Here is a 16,275-nt window from a genome sequence, read left to right on the forward strand (position 1 = left end):
TGTTTTACTAGCCAACTCAACACTTCCATACTTACAATGGAATTTAAATTTGGAGTGTGTTAAAAGGAAATGAAGAACAAGTTACAGACAACTTGAAGTGAAAAATACGTTTTGACTTGTTGCTGGTGGCGTTTGCCATTGAATTTATGTAAATGTATAGAATTAAACTACGAGATTTTTTTTCTTGGCAATATTTTTTCCTTTCTTACTTTTGGCAAATTATCAAAATAATCAATATTATTATTTTTATTATTACCACAACTACAAGTATTATTACATTTATTATGTTGTACCATCAATACAAACAAAAAATAAACATTTTCGTTTAAATATTATGGTCTTCATTCTTTTTTTAGCTGTAATCTCTAAATGGGATAATACTATGTATGTATTTACCACTCAGTGAAATTATGACTCAGTTTTATTTTTTAAGTTTGTATGAGTATGTTGCTTAATTGAATGTTTTAACTATTATTGGGATATGTAAACATAAATTATCTCATAAATATGTAAACATAAATTTGTAAATCTTTTTAAGTCTCATTTTGTGTAAAAATGTATAGGTAATTAAAAACATTGGGTTCTAAGGGGTTCCGTTTTCTTAACATCATATTTAATATTATTAAAGACATGAGAAAGAATTTACATCCAACAATAAAATATTCCAAAAAAAACACTACAAATTCCAAACAACAAATATACAGACGTTTTACACAACAAAAATATCAAAGCAGTAAGTACAACAGATGTTATTTAAAGCTGACAACAAAAATAAACCATAAAACTTTTAACGTGCTTCCTTTTCCTATTTTACTCTAAATTGAATTTAAACACTAACAAAAATTCACATAAAAATAAAATAAACGAAATTTAATTAAATCCTTTTTTATTGTTATTGTTGTGTTTTAAAAAGCAAAAGTATTGTATATATAAAAAAAAAATTTTATTAAAGAACTTAAGACTTCCGAATGTTGTTTTAACGCACACATACATATATATGGGGAATTTTGTGTAAAGTGACCCAACTTTAAAAATCGTTTGAATAAAATCCTGTATAATCAAAATAAAAATTTGTACTATCCGTTTGTGCAAATTTCGTCAAAATCGATTTTATGAGTTAAGTCACATTACATGAAATTCCGAATATATAAATTTGTTTATATAAAAGTGATGGTCACATATTAACCCATTTATACCATTGTGAGTTTATTTTCAAAACCATTTACAACAAAAGTATAAGTAGAGAATAAAGGTACTCGATAATATCAGAGTAATCCTAATCATTTGAGGGTACCGTTGCTGTGCCAATGGCTTACTAAGATATTTTTCGAAATAAAAAAGTATGGACAAAGTAGAAGAAGCAGTTCCGAATTTTACATCCCCATATGATGGCATAAGTTTGTGTAAGTTTTAAACTTCTTAAACAGAAAGATTTGGGGCCTCGGTGTCATTTTTGAAAAAAAAGTGAGCATTTTCTCAGTCTCATATCTTACAAACCGTTCGGAATTTTGATTTACTCTCTGAGGAAATGTTGTTGATCTTATCACAAAGAACCAAAATTGTGAACATATAAAGTAAAAATTAAATTTGTTTTACATTATTTTCCTTTTTCAGGCCTATAAGTAGCAAACCGTTTAAAATTTAAGAAAACAGTTAACTACAAAAATGTACCAAAGATCTCAATAAACAACTTTCTAGAACATATGAACTTCTAAGGAATGATATTTAAGTCGAAAAGTGAAAAGTTTCCTGAATTTGATTAAAAATTCTGACATCAGTTTAATTTTTGAAAAATAAAACATTTTCGAAATGGGTCTCGAAAAATCCGTAATTTTGAGCTGATTACGGGAACACTAATTTTAAAATATTATAGAATAATTCTGGTCCACAAAATGATTTTTAGTGGGTTTGAAAGGCATTTTGTTTTTGATTTTTATCGAAATGGGTGTCAAAATATCGTAATTTTTAGCTCATACAGAAAAATATTTCAAAAATTATTTGGAATTTGGTTTAGTTCATTTCAGAATTTTTTGAAATTTGTATGCTTCTTATAATACAATAAATGTCATTTTGCGGACCAGATATACACTAACAACAATTTTATTTATTTTCCCCATGACAAGTTTAAAATTACGTAATTTTTGACACCCAATTCCAAAAGATTGCAGAAAAAAATGTTTGAATATATTGCACTTAGATGAAGATTTTCAATCCCAGGTAGGGAACTGAGGACCTTTTCAAAAAAATGTTTTTTATTTTTCCCGTATTTAGTTCATTGAAACGCATCGTTATAGATGTATTCCTCCTAAAAAGTGTCCCACGGGACACCCTAATGTTGAAGTAAAGAAAAATCAAATGAATTTAAAAAAAATTCGGGAAACTTTTCACTTCTACGACTTACCTATCATTCCTAGGAAGTTCATATGTTCTAGAAAGTTGTTAATTAAGATCTTAGGTACATTTTTGTAGTTAACTGTTTTCTTAAATTTAAAACGGTTTGCTACTTATAAGCCTGAACAAGGAAAAAACATTTAAAAACAAAATTAATTTTTGCGATTCTGATCATGAAGATAATTTTTTGACTTTATATCTTTACAATTTTGGTATTTTGTGATAAGAGCAACAACATTCTCTCAGAGAAAATCAAAATTCCGATCGGTTTGCAAGATGCGAACCTGAGAAAATTATGACACCGAGACCTCAAATCTTTGGGGGCCTATAACTAAAAAAGTGCATGACTTTGGGCAAAACTGGAAGACACGGGTCTTCTTATTTTTGGTCTTTTATCATATAGTGGTGTCCGTATATGGTTATTCAATCATGACTTAAAAAATTACACACAGTGTTTTTAGTGTTAATGAGATAATTTTGAGGGTCTCAAGGTAATTTTTTGAAAAGGAGTTTGTTTAGGGGTTATGTCCCTTATAATATTTGCCGATTAATTTTGATATTCTAAAATATTTAACATAATTATTGAAGAAAGCCTTATTTGGGGGTTACCGTTGTATGGTGATAGGCGAAATAATGAAAGATTTTAACCATTTTCAATAGGCTTGGTCCTTGAAGAAGAGATCGTGTCAAATTTTAATAAATTATTTTAAAGATTGTGATCTGTAGCGTTGGCACAAGCTTTACATAAATACACAGACAGACCGACGTACATTGATAAAATCGACCCATAAGGTTAAGTTGACTATATTTCTTATTGACCTTTTATAGGGTAAATAACTTTTTCAAGTATGAGATTAAAACAACAATAATTACATTATTTTAAACCTCAACTTTTAATTGAAATTGCGTAAACAATAACAATATTAAATTAATATAAATTCCTCCGCGGGTTATAATTAAAATTGTACATTTGTAAATAAAAATCTATTAAAGTTTCGATTTTATTAATTTGGTTTTTATGGAATTAATGGTAAACCATTTTTGTTATGGTCATGTTCATAAGCAAATATTTTTTTTATATTAGTGTGTTGTAAATCGTTAAAGATTTTTTATATATGTTTTTTTTTCATAAACTAGATTATAATAGTACTAAATTATTATTTTTATTACATAATATGAAAAATATTTGTATCTGTAAATGTTAACTAGGATACACTAAATTTTCATTTTCGGCGATAATGTTTTGATTTTATTTTTTGTAATGAATTTGTAAATCTCATAAATTGTTTTCGAAGACTAAAATTTACTGCATTAATGGGTCTTTATATAAGGTACAGCATGTGCAGTATGTAGCACAAATAGGTTTAACTTCAACAGTATTTAAACACTACTAAACTGTCAAAATAGTGCTCTTTTATATAAATATTAATATTAAACCAGTATAACAATCTCATACAACAAATATTAGTTGAACTCTAGTATAAAAAAATAAAAAAAGAGTTATGGCTCCAAGTCTGATTTTAATTATTGTAAAATATTATTAACGCGAATCACACTTTTTAAAATCGTAGATACATTCGATTTCCTTAAAAAAACTAGGAATATTTGTGTATGCTGACAAAAATTCTTTATAATGGCGATAATTTAAATGAAATAAATTATGTTTTAACATAAAAACTTACAATCAAATGTATATTATGTTTACGTCAATCTCTGATAGCAAATAAGAAAGAATAAAATCGATATAAAATGAGAAAAAATCTATAAACAACTCAATGACAACATTCAATGTTATCTAAAAATGAATTAATTCAAAAATAAAAAAAAAAATAAAAAAAACAAAAATCAAAACAACATCGTTTGAAGAAATTAAATAAAATAGAAAATTAACAATATTGAGAAGTAGACAGAAAAAATCACTACAACATCATACAATGTACATACATGTGTAAATACCTCTGTATAATGCACAATTAAGGCAGACTAATAAAAATGCTGTTTTTGAATGATTTGCAGTTAATTGTGTTAAGTTGATGACCAAACCATCAGCACCACTCCCACAACTACTTTACTATAATTTACATTCACAAGCGTGTGGTTTAGGTTCTTTCGATCTTCGAGAGTAAAAAATAAAAAAAAAACAATTTACAACAAACATTTATTTTACTTGTATCTTGCTGATCTACTAGTGCTCCTGTCTCATGTATACGTTTTTGAATCATAGCCAAATGGCGCCCACTCACTGTTGAAAAAATTATGTGTATGGAGATGCAACACTACAAACAAAAACATCTAAACTACTGTGCGACTAGCCAACAATTCAACTGTCATAAAAGTTTATTTCTCTTTAAAACTAAACATTTTTATAAAGTGTGACAAAAGTTTTTAGTTTTTTATCTTGGTCTCTTTATTATTTTTGGACAAGAAGAATTTGCACTGAGAAAGGGGCAACCATGTGCGTGTGTCGGTGTAAAAAATTTATAAATGATTCATTTGGTGTTTCTATCAACAATGCACTAGACAACAAATAACTTTATCTATGTATAAAACTTTTACTAGACTCCAAATCTTATAAAAAGTAGTATGTCAGAAAGATTTGTTCTTTAACAAAATGAAACTGTTTTATTAACTACCAAGAACATATATACATATGTGTGTTTGGTTTATTATTGTGTTCACTCACTTTATAATGTTTTTAACTTTTTAATCCTCTTATGACTAATAAATTCATGTCTAAAAGTCTATGTTTTTGTGTTACTGGCACAGAAAAAATAAGGGTGAATAATATAAATGAACAACAAATAATTGTAAAAAAGGCCAACTAGAAATATGGACAAGCTGTATTTAAAATATATACATACATATGTAAGAACTACTTGAAGTTAAAACAAACTGCAACAGATTAGCAATAGGAAAAAATAAGCGCACTTTTCTAAAATATTTGTATATAGAAAACCTTAATCGTTCTATTTGCAAATTTACAAAAATTTTGACGAATTTAAAATTTGCATTAGTTGAAAATAGTTCAAAGGACAAACTTTATTTAAAATTTATTTGCAAAGAAAATACTTTTTTTAACGCATTTTACGAATTTGATATGTACCTCTGATGTTGGGTATGCAGTAGGGTATTTAAACGATTAATCGTCGATCGATTAATCGATTAATTTTTGACGATTAATCGCTTGAATAAATAAAAATTGTCGAATTTCAAATAACGAATAAACCGAATAATTTATATCAATTAACCGATTAAGAAAAACTTATTATTAAACAATACAAAACATACAAAATTCAATATTATTATAATAAATTTACTTTATGTATTAATTTCATAATTACTTACAGTACGACGAACTAGTAGTTCGACAACGGCGATATCAATAGCCACTAAGAACCACCACTAATGAATTTTCAACCCACTAGCAATGTTATTTACTGTTGAATTTAACATGGGCATTTGTTGCGAGTGGCCGATTGACACATTATGCATAACATGTTTCCATTAATATCACTAGTTCAAATTCTTCAACAAAAATTAAAAAATAAAATGAATTTTCGACAGCGGTTAAACTTGGTGTCTTTCAATTTGTAGTTAGAAGCTCTTACCACAGAACTACTGATCTCTTGATCGAACAAAGCTCTAATTGAAAAGAAAAAATATCATTCAACTCTCTCGCGGTACGGAGTTTCCCGTACTCCGAAATTTGTTTTGTTTTATTATTTTCACTTAAACGTATGTTTGTAAAAATCATTCTCACTTAAACGCACTTATTTCATTGATTAATTAAGCTATTTTGATAAAGTTTGACACAAAAACGTTTAGTCTATTTATAAATCACCCTTCCATTTTTTTCCGGATCGGTCCACTATTGGTCATAGATCCTATATTTGTCACAGCTCCCATATAAGGTCCACTTATTTAAGATTCACTTCCAAAATCACTTAAACGTATATATTTCATAGAATAACATATAAAGTTATAATGATAAAATTCGACTTTTATATATTTTGTGTACATTTAAACCATTCTACCAAATTTTTTCGGATCGGTCATAGCTCCATAGCATATCTTCATACTATTCTACAAAAATATGAATTTTTCTTCGTATAAGCCCGTAAGTAGTCATAGCTACGATAAATGGAATAGTTAAGGTAAAGAAAGTTCGACACAAAAATGTTTGTGTACATGTGAATCATGGAATTTTCTTCAGATAGGCCCGTAATTGGTCATGGCTCCCATGTAAAATTCACTTCCGGATCGTTCCATAATTGGTCACAACTTCCATATAAGGATTTCCGAAAATTTGAATTTTTCTTTGAATAAATAAAAGGATAAATAAATCACAAGGATTGACTAAAAGTGTCAATTTGTTTTATTTAACGTCATATTTTATATTAAGAGACACTTTATCACAATTTGAAAATTTATTTATTTCTCTAACTTACATTGCAGAGTTGTAAAACAGTGATTTTTTAAACAAGCTGTGTAAATTTCAAATAGTACTCCACATTATCCGCATATTTTATGATGGAAAATGGTTAGCGGAAGCTTGTTAGAAAAGTATACGACAAAGGAAAGCAATTGTTTGCAAATCAGTCTTTAACGGACGGAATAGGATTGTCAGGAGCTGAAAATCACTAGATTATATAGGATAGCTTTACTGCTTAATTTTTCGAAACTTTAAAAGGCATTCTAGCGTCTCATTTATTTTTGTAAATTGTTATGGCATTATAACATTAATCGATTTAATATGCAAGTTTCCGCACAGTTTCTTTGAAATATGATAATTCCTTATTCAAGTGATGCATAAAAATCCTTATTTTACTATAAGTAACGAAAAAAAAATAAATTTCTTTAACGCTATGGCCTTTAAAAGCTCATAATTTCGTAATACTTCAAAATTTCATTCACAAGATATTCGTTCAAAGTTGACAAAATTCCTTAATTAGGTATAGATGTTATATCACGGAAGAACAATGGTCCCTATTCTGCATTTCAATTCGAATCGAAATTCTACGTTTGGCAACTTTGGTATTCTGCATTTCTACTCCACTATCCGCCTCATAAATAAAAACTTACAAAAATGTAGGTACGGTTGTAACGCAAAATACACAATTCGTAAAGCATTGAAAGAAATGGAATTGCTTCTTCTTTTTCTTACGATTCAGTTTTTTGTTGGAATACGTTTTTCGATCGTTGCGTAAACGTAATCGAAATGCAGAATAGGGGTGAATATCACTAGGGGAACAAGACTTTAAATACAATATACTTAAACTTAAACTGGATTTTAAAGGCGATCATTAAATTCATTCTTTTCTACAGGGTAATTGTCTGGTGAAAAGAACAGGACAAAAACTCCAACTGCATACTCCTGGTCAAAGTTATAAAGAAAATTTCAATACTTTTTCCAGGATCACAGAGAAAACATCAACCAAATCTCTATTCGAACCGCGAGAAGAATAGAGAATATTAACGCATTCATCAAGCACATCTTTTAAAACTAATGTTTTAAAACTACTCGTGTGGCACTTCCTATACCACTACTTTATTTACTTTCGTATCAATCTTAGTCATAAGCTCTCAATTTACTCTTAATTAATCTGACTTAAGAATTATGGCATTTAAAACAGACGTCGGCGCTAGTATTGTTCTGACAACGAAGATTTTCGGCAAATTACATGTACACAACACGATCGCATACGAACCTCTAAACAAGAGCATCAAAAATACAAATATTTTATTTAGTTGCTTGACAGCATTCAACAAGGTAGGTTGATGTCGCTTTGTTAAAGAAATTGCAAACACAACTTGAAAAAAACAAAAACAACTTGCAAAAGCAAGAGCATAATTTACAAAAACAACGTACACTCTAAATAATTTTCTAGAATGCATAACAAGGAAAGTAAATAAGTTAATCTTGTTTCATACTTTTTTTTGTACATTTTAATTAGAAATGTTGTTTCTATGTGAAGAAATTATCATTCTTAAGTACATTGATTACACATTGTCTATAAATATTCGCATTTTACAGTAATGCAATTTAATATTCAAAATTAAAAATAACAAAATATTTTTTTCAGTCCAATTTCAATGAAAAATATGCCAATAGTGTGTGTGTAGTGGTGATTTTTTATCTGCCTCTCTATCCGCCGGTATATGATTTAAAATAAATGAAATCATCCTCAACAAAAAAGATATGATTGAAATTTCATAACTTATATTATGGCAGAACACATAATTCGGAAAAGCATATACAGGACCTCTTCGGAAATGTATCACTTTGTATATAACAGATTCGCATTTAAAATTGTGTAAATAAAATAACTTTTTTAAAATAAACTAAAATCTCAATATGTATGTTTATTTCCATGATATAGCGTAGAGATGCCTTTCCGAAAAGACCTGTGCTTTTGTTAAACATTATTATTTAACATTGATATTATTGAAAACAAAACTGATTCCTTCTTTTGGAAATCATATCATTGCTTAAAACTGATAATATTAAACGTCCTATTATGGATGTTTAATATACAGTGTTATTCTGAATAATAAATTCCCGGAGAATAAACACCCGGGAAAATATTGTTCATAATTGGCTTGATAGATATTATGGGTATATTTTGTTGTCTACTAGAAATTTATATATAAAACAGAAAATATTACTTACCTTAGTATCAGCAATTCTTGAATTTTGATTGAATCTTGATTCTAGAACTTCGTGACTGCAGTCACAAGCTACAACATACAAAGCCAAAGAAAATAAAATAATTAGAAAAAGATAAAGGTAAAACAAGACATATAAAACTCCAAAAAAATTAAATCAAAACTTCAATAAGAAAAAACCAAAACCAACCTACCTCTGAAAGATAAAATTGTAAATTTTATAGGGTTGATAAGATTATGTGATGATAATTCATTTTTGATGATTGACTTTGTATGAAAATATATTTATTAAACTTTGCATAATGATTTTTGTTTTAAAAACAGGAGTTATTTTGCTTGGCACATAACATCAAAGGACTTGAGTTAGAACTTAGTAGCTATAACAAAGAATATTTGAAAATAAATGCAAATCTTGGTAAAAAATCAAAATGTAGAAAAAAAAATTAAAAATCAATTTTAACCTTAAGGTTGCATACGGAGAGCACCGTCAATGCGGATAGTTTCACCATTCATCAATGGATTTTCATAGATGGCCTGAACCAAATGGGCGTATTCAGATGGTTCACCCAAACGTTGGGGGAAGGGAATGGACTTGGCCAAGAAGGTGCGCACCTTTTCGGGAAGAGCAGCCAACATGGGAGTGTTGAAGAGACCAGGGGCAATGGTGCAGATACGAATACCTTGAGTGCTCAAATCACGAGCAATAGGCAAAGTCATGCCAACAACAGCAGCCTTCGAAGCAGAGTAGGCAGCTTGACCAATTTGACCGTCATAGGCAGCAACGGAAGCAGTGTTGACAATAACACCACGTTGACCGTCTTGGTTTGGTTCATTGGTGCCCATAAGACCAGCGGACAAACGAATCACGTTAAAGGTACCAACAGTGTTGACCATTAATACACGGGTGAAATCTTCCAATCTGTGGGCAGTGTTTTTGTTAAAGTTGTAGGTACGGACGGCGGTGGCAGTACCGGCGCAATTTACAGCCAAATCCAAACGACCAAATTTATCCTTGGCAGTTTGCACAGCGGCTGTGACATCCTTTTCAGAAGTAACATCCACAGGAACAAAAACAACATTGTCACCCAACTCCTTGGCAACTTCATTGCCCTTTGAGCTGCCCAAATCAGCCAATACAACACGGGCTCCCTGTTTGGCCAAACGTTCAACGGTGGCACGGCCCAAACCAGAGGCTCCGCCAGTAACAAGAGATACAGCGTTCTAAAAATAGAACAAAACCAAAAAGATAATAAGAAATTTTTCCATAATCATTGTCATTATTATTTCTGTATATGTATGCGAGATGATGTGATTGTGTAATGGCCGTACAAGCAGACGCCAGACAGCATAACGGTGAATATTTTTCAAAGTGGACTTTGTACTTGACCAAAACCAACAATGAAAATGCGAAAAACAGCACAATTTTATTGTTGTTATTATCATTACTACAATTATTTGAACGTACCTTAATCATATTTAGAGATTTAATTCCAAACTTCACGAACAGAAAAATGAAATTAAAAAATTCTGCAACCCAAAACAAAAACACCGGTTGAATGAAAAAACATCAACGAAATCAATCGAATAAGAGACCTGTGCCAATAAAAAATTACTAGGACGGCGGAGACAGCAAACAAGTGAGCGGTAAATTATTAGTGGTGGAAGTATATTATTGCACAGTGTTGTATCTTTTAATTGAACACGGGGAATTAGTTATAGACTATTGTGAATTAATAGTATGGCCACAAACCAATCCAGAAAACTGCTGTATTTCATTATACAAATTAAAAAAAAAAAATTTAATTTTAAAATTAACATTAATTTTTTCAACAAATAGCATACTTGTATCGAAAACTATTTAATAAAATATTTATAAACCAATATATTTGAGGAAGTTTATAACCGAAAATACATATCCAACAATATGTAACTGTGTTTGGGGGCTATAAGAAATTGTGAATGAATCTCTACGCCCTGGACGAAAAAAAAACGTGTGACAGAATTCATAAAATTATAATAGGATAATAAGATAACTTAGGAATAAACTAAGTTATTTTGAGGAATAGAGCCGAGCCGATTGTGCTGATTTTCAATACAAACGGTACCGGAAAAAATACTAAAATTTTGGAATACAACAAATATCCATTGTTGTATTTTAACATGTTTTTTACTCTACCTTTTACTTTTGTCAATGAACGCAGTTCATAATAATTATGTTTAAACTTTTTTCTGTGTAGGATAAAAAGTGACTTGTTGAAAGAAAGTCGCGACTTTCGACAAAGTTGATTTACTACAAGAAAAAAACGATGTGGCAACAATTTTCCATCTAGGAAAATATAGACAAAGCAAAGTGTCAAACACAAGAGCCATGTTAGTTTACAAAACAAAATAAATAACAATATTTCACAAAAACAAAAGATATTATAATTCGAAAAAAATAATTTTTCGTTCATAAATAAATTGTTTATCTGTATAATTTGCAAATATATTTGTAATTAATAGTTTCTCTTTGGGAAAAATGGAAGAAAAAAAGAAAAAAGATGATTGGATCCGTATGGCTTCCAAAAGTCGGCCAGGACGTTTTTATTTGTTTAATAAGGCAACTGGTGAAACACAATGGTTGCCGCTACATCAAGTAACAGAATCGGATCAACAAAAACAAGAGTCCCCGCCAAAATTGTCAAGTTGTAAGTTGTAAATTTTATCGTAAAATACTTATTTTTAATAAAATTTGTTTTCTTTAGTTACAAAAAGTAGCAAAACTCCTGCTCAGGATCGTTTAAAAAGATTGCAGCACAATTTAAAGTCATGCCAAACTCGATCTAGCAACAGTCGTATAACACGCCGCCAGTCTTCCGATTTGGAAGCAAAGTCTAAAGAGCAAGAGAATAAGTTAAGTGATCAACCATCAACTAGTACCTCTAAACCAGTAATAGAAAAATCTCCCAAAAAGGCCACGAAAAGATCTCAAAGTGGCAGTATAATTAAAAAAATTGATAACACAGTTAAAATTACTAGGATTACTGATGCTGAAGAAGCGAAGAAAATTCGGCTCTCAGAGTCTTCCAACTCTACGTCGTCAACCTCAAACAAGTCAACTAAAATTGAAACTGCCACAGAAGTTATGGAGTTTAAGTCTTTTACTTCAAGTAATGGTAGTAATTTAGAGCATTTGTCTAATACTGAGCAGGATAACAGTTCCTCATTAAATAATTTACGTTGTGGTATTGTTAAAAAAATAAAAGAGATTTGTAAAATACCATTTAATATATCTAAAAAGAAAATTGAAGAAAAATCATGTATCAAGGAAGACAAATCTACTGGTATAATTAATACAACTCATTTCAAACCAGTTAGGAAAACCAAGGATATTATTCCAGGTTTATCCTTATCAACTGCACGAGATGCCATTTACCAGTTAAGAGAAGAAAGTATAAAAAATTCAAAAGCGCCAAATAATAAAACGGAGTTTAGTACACCTAAAAATATAAATATTCCTACGTATCCACGAGGATCTGGTAAGAATATTAAATTATATTACATATATTTGTTTAGGTTAAAAAAATATATTTTTTTTATGCAACAAAAGTCTTACTTTTGTGAAATGTTGACTTTCAAATCTTTTTCAAAAGGGTACATCATATGGAAACTAGGGTCATAAGAGGCAACGTCATCGATAATATATAAAATCTTTGTTGCTTTTTATAAAAATCAAATTATATTTAACCATATTATGAGCACAAAAGCCCTTTTTGGGGGTTTTGTTTTATATGAGTTATGTGAAATAAAATACTTACTAATCCTTTTCATAATATTGAAAATTGTGGCCTGAACCAAGGATTTTGTGGCTTGAACCTAGGATTTTCGTTCTGTTTTAAAACGCAATTGTTGCACATATTTAAATTCGCTCTTATTTTTTTTAGCCAATTCACGTTTAGAACGTTTAAAACAATCATTACTATTGCAACAACATGATCAACAAGAAACAAGTACATCTACAAGTAAGACACATGAAATTCCTAACACATCATGTGAGTCCAATAACAATACTGTTTCATTGCAATCAGAAGACACCTGCCATAATAACTCCAAAAAATCTCTAAATGAAACTCTTAATGATGGTAAATGGAGTTTTTTTTAATCTAGTGTATCAGTTTTATAAAAAAAAAAACTTTTTCTTGTTTAGATGTTGAAGCTATGGACTGGCAGCCGATTGTAAAGGATGATGATTTAATCGAGGTAAATACTCATTAAAATTATTTTCATTTCTTTGCTTTACTATTTATATTATCTAAATAATTTTCAGGTATCATCTAGTGAAAGTTCTTTTGTAATAGAAAAATCTAAAAAACTTGTACTTCGAACAAATGATGAAAATACAACAATGGGTGATATTTACGATACAGTTAATGAGAATCTTTTACGCTTTTCGGCGGAAAAGCATAAAGATTCTGCAAATCATCGAACAAAATGGCGAAAGGATTTTTACTATTTTATTGTGGATACCAATGTTTTATTGAAAGACTTGACTTTTGTGGAAGATCTTACGAAAATGAAATTATGTGGTAAAAAACCAAATAATAAAGCTAAAAGCTTAATCAAATATTTTCCTGTTACAGATACCAAAGGCAGTATGTTGTATATACCCTATTCAGTATTACAAGAACTGGATAAACTAAAAATGCGTTCAGGTTGTCAGGAAGGTGTTAAAACTCTAGCGGTTCGTGCTATTAAATATTTAAATTCTAAATTTGAAAACAATTCCCCAAACTTACGAGGTAATTATTTTAAATATGTATATCACATTTTTTTAGTAGAAATCTTATTTTTCCTTTTTTTTAATATCTATTTTTAACTTAGCTCAATCTGCCTTAGATGAACGTCATCATTTAGTAGATATTAATTCAGCAGATGACAGCATCATCAATTGCTGCTTACAAACCAAAGAACAAGTTCCAAATTTACTTTTACTCACCGAGGATGTTAATCTTCGCAATAAGGCTATTTGTAATAATATTTTAGTTTCTACAAAGTCCGATTTGTTGTCTAAACGATACAATACTAGCAATGGAGATGACAAATCTTGACGTAAGAAAACATACTCTTGGTCAAATAAATTGAAAGTTTTTCTACAAACTTTTCATTTCAAATAATTCGTAACTTTAGTCTTTATAAATTAAATGTAAAATATAAAATTTTCTGTTCATTACTTAATATTAGCAATGTAAATACTATCGAATAGAATTTAAGTATTTTTTTAGATATTTTTTGTTGTCATTGTTATAGATATCAATATAGTTTTTCTCAACAGATGTTGAGAAAAAAAAATATATATATATATATATATATATATATATATATATATATATATATATATATATATATATATATATATATTATATATATATATATATATATATATATTTATATACTATAATAAATGTACACAAAAAATATCCTAAAAAAATACTTAAATTATATTTATAGAAAAAACATTTGTACATTTACATGTACATTACATAAAATTTTAATTTTATCATGAAATTGGTAAAAACAACACAGATATATACTAATTATTTGAAGATAAAAAAAATTTGATGAATTCCCGAAAATTAATCGATTTTTTATATAATAATTTTACTACATGCTAGGAAAAAATTATGATATTACTGTTTTTCTAATTTTAAATTAAAACATGTAACATTTTTATAAAGTTTAATGAAATTGAAAAAATGTTTATACATATAGTCACCTGAAATGAAAAAAGACGTAAAAAAATTAAAATCGACTTTTGGTTTGAAAATGGTCCACTGCATAAAACTACATGTCATAAAACATACATGCCATACGTACAGACGGACGAATATCGTCCGAAAAAGTGATTCTCAGTCGATCGACTGAGTGATCGCCAATGATTATTTATTATTAAAAAAAAAATGGTTATTAATAATAAGAATGTAAACAATGTTAAAAATTGTGTATGAAAAACACTGACAAAAACTGAGTGTTTTTCAAAAAAATTTTAAAATTGTTTTATTTTCTTGTTTCTGAATTCGGGCATAAACAATTTATTAACAATAAAACCAGGGCCAATTACATATATGCGAATTTTGGAGAGATGTTGGTGAAATTAAAACTTTCTTATGTTAAAATTAAAATCTATACTGGTATTCCTAAGCCAATCATACATAAATAAAAATAAAAGTAATTATTTAAAAGCGAAATTTTATGGGGGATAGGTACTGGCAAAAGTAAGCTTATTATCACGATAGTTTACAGTATTATTTATTTTTTTGGTGAATAAAACTAACAGTATTATCCATTTTCATAACATAACAAACCCCACCATAAGAAAACAATTGTAAAAAATGTTCTTCAGCTCTCTAGATTCCTAATGTGGAACCATTCCGGGCGCAATCATTTATTTCATCAGTTTCTTCAACTCAATTAATTAATTTTCTTTAAAGTTCCTTCATTTGTTTTGATAGAGTTTAGAAATTGCCATTTACCTAACAAAGCTACATTAGTTGTATTCGATTTGGCCAAATAATAAGTAATTGCATATTACCAAATTATGAATTCTGTATATTAATTAAATATCTGCTCTACTGCATTTTTGTTGTAAAATATCGATACGCCAAATACATACAATAATCACATCTGATTGTTTGTATGGAGGAATTGTAATTTAAATTACGTCAGTTTCCGCATTCAGAGATTATTTTTCCATACGTTTGTGGTTGGGTGGAAAAATAGCAAATTAAAGTGCATTGACTCAAACATTACACACACATACATTTAACGAATGTACGAATGTTACATGCATCCATCCATCCATCCATCCATCTACAATCGTTTACAACAAACAACAGTAGGTTAGTAGTTCAATACGCATAAAACTCACACCGAAGAAAAAACCCACTAATGCAAAATGAATGAAATGAAGAGGAAACCTGAAGGCAGGACGGTAAGGCAAAAAAAAAAAAAATAAACAAATAAGTCTTCATTGGAAAATGAAAGACTGAGTTGAAGCGAGACTGGATGGGTGGTTTGTTATTTATGATGACGTGATTTTACATGAATTTTTATTTCAAATCAAAGAAAATTAGTTTAAAAGCTTTTTTTAAAGTTGATTTTATATATTTTGTTAAAGAAACACAAACATCATTTACTGGTGCGATGCAATAAAAAATTCGTGTTATTTTTAAAAGCTTTCGG

At 28.9% G+C, this 16,275-nt stretch overlaps 2 protein-coding genes across 3 annotated transcripts; one reads left to right on the top strand and one right to left on the bottom strand.

Annotated features, from left to right (window-relative positions):
• Positions 1–9,320: 9,320 nt before the first annotated feature.
• LOC111678909 (3-hydroxyacyl-CoA dehydrogenase type-2) lies at positions 9,321–10,682 on the bottom strand. 2 transcript variants are annotated; one of them, XM_023440361.2, is made up of 3 exons: positions 10,523–10,682; positions 9,519–10,278; positions 9,321–9,434 (listed from the first exon to the last, which is right to left on the bottom strand). In XM_023440361.2, the coding sequence occupies exons 1-2, from the start codon at positions 10,529–10,531 to the stop codon at positions 9,520–9,522; spliced, it is 768 nt and encodes a 255-aa protein (XP_023296129.2). In that variant the 5' UTR covers positions 10,532–10,682; the 3' UTR covers positions 9,321–9,434; position 9,519. The 2 variants fall into 2 exon arrangements, with proteins under 2 accessions (XP_023296129.2, XP_023296128.2); XM_023440360.2 differs by having other exon boundaries at positions 9,321–10,278.
• A 769-nt stretch (positions 10,683–11,451) lies between these two features.
• LOC111678916 (transcriptional protein SWT1) lies at positions 11,452–14,379 on the top strand. Its single transcript, XM_023440369.2, has 7 exons — positions 11,452–11,744; positions 11,802–12,575; positions 12,981–13,178; positions 13,244–13,296; positions 13,364–13,622; positions 13,677–13,835; positions 13,918–14,379. Exons 1-7 carry the CDS (start codon positions 11,576–11,578, stop codon positions 14,142–14,144), a joined length of 1,839 nt encoding a protein of 612 aa, XP_023296137.2. The 5' UTR covers positions 11,452–11,575; the 3' UTR covers positions 14,145–14,379.
• The last annotated feature ends 1,896 nt before the right edge of the window (positions 14,380–16,275 follow it).

The sequence above is a fragment of the Lucilia cuprina genome, chromosome 3 (genome assembly GCF_022045245.1).
Source record: "Lucilia cuprina isolate Lc7/37 chromosome 3, ASM2204524v1, whole genome shotgun sequence".
Classification (NCBI taxonomy): Eukaryota; Metazoa; Arthropoda; class Insecta; order Diptera; family Calliphoridae; genus Lucilia; species Lucilia cuprina.

Excerpts from the sequence above, each read along its gene's own strand:
- LOC111678916 (XM_023440369.2), top strand. The coding sequence starts at position 11,576 with ATGGAAGAAAAAAAGAAAAAAGATGATTGGATCCGTATGGCTTCCAAA. Across the intron at positions 12,576-12,980 it reads TACGTATCCACGAGGATCTG|CCAATTCACGTTTAGAACGT; the intron begins GTAAGAATATTA and ends TATTTTTTTTAG. Across the intron at positions 13,623-13,676 it reads TACGAAAATGAAATTATGTG|ATACCAAAGGCAGTATGTTG; the intron begins GTAAAAAACCAA and ends TTCCTGTTACAG.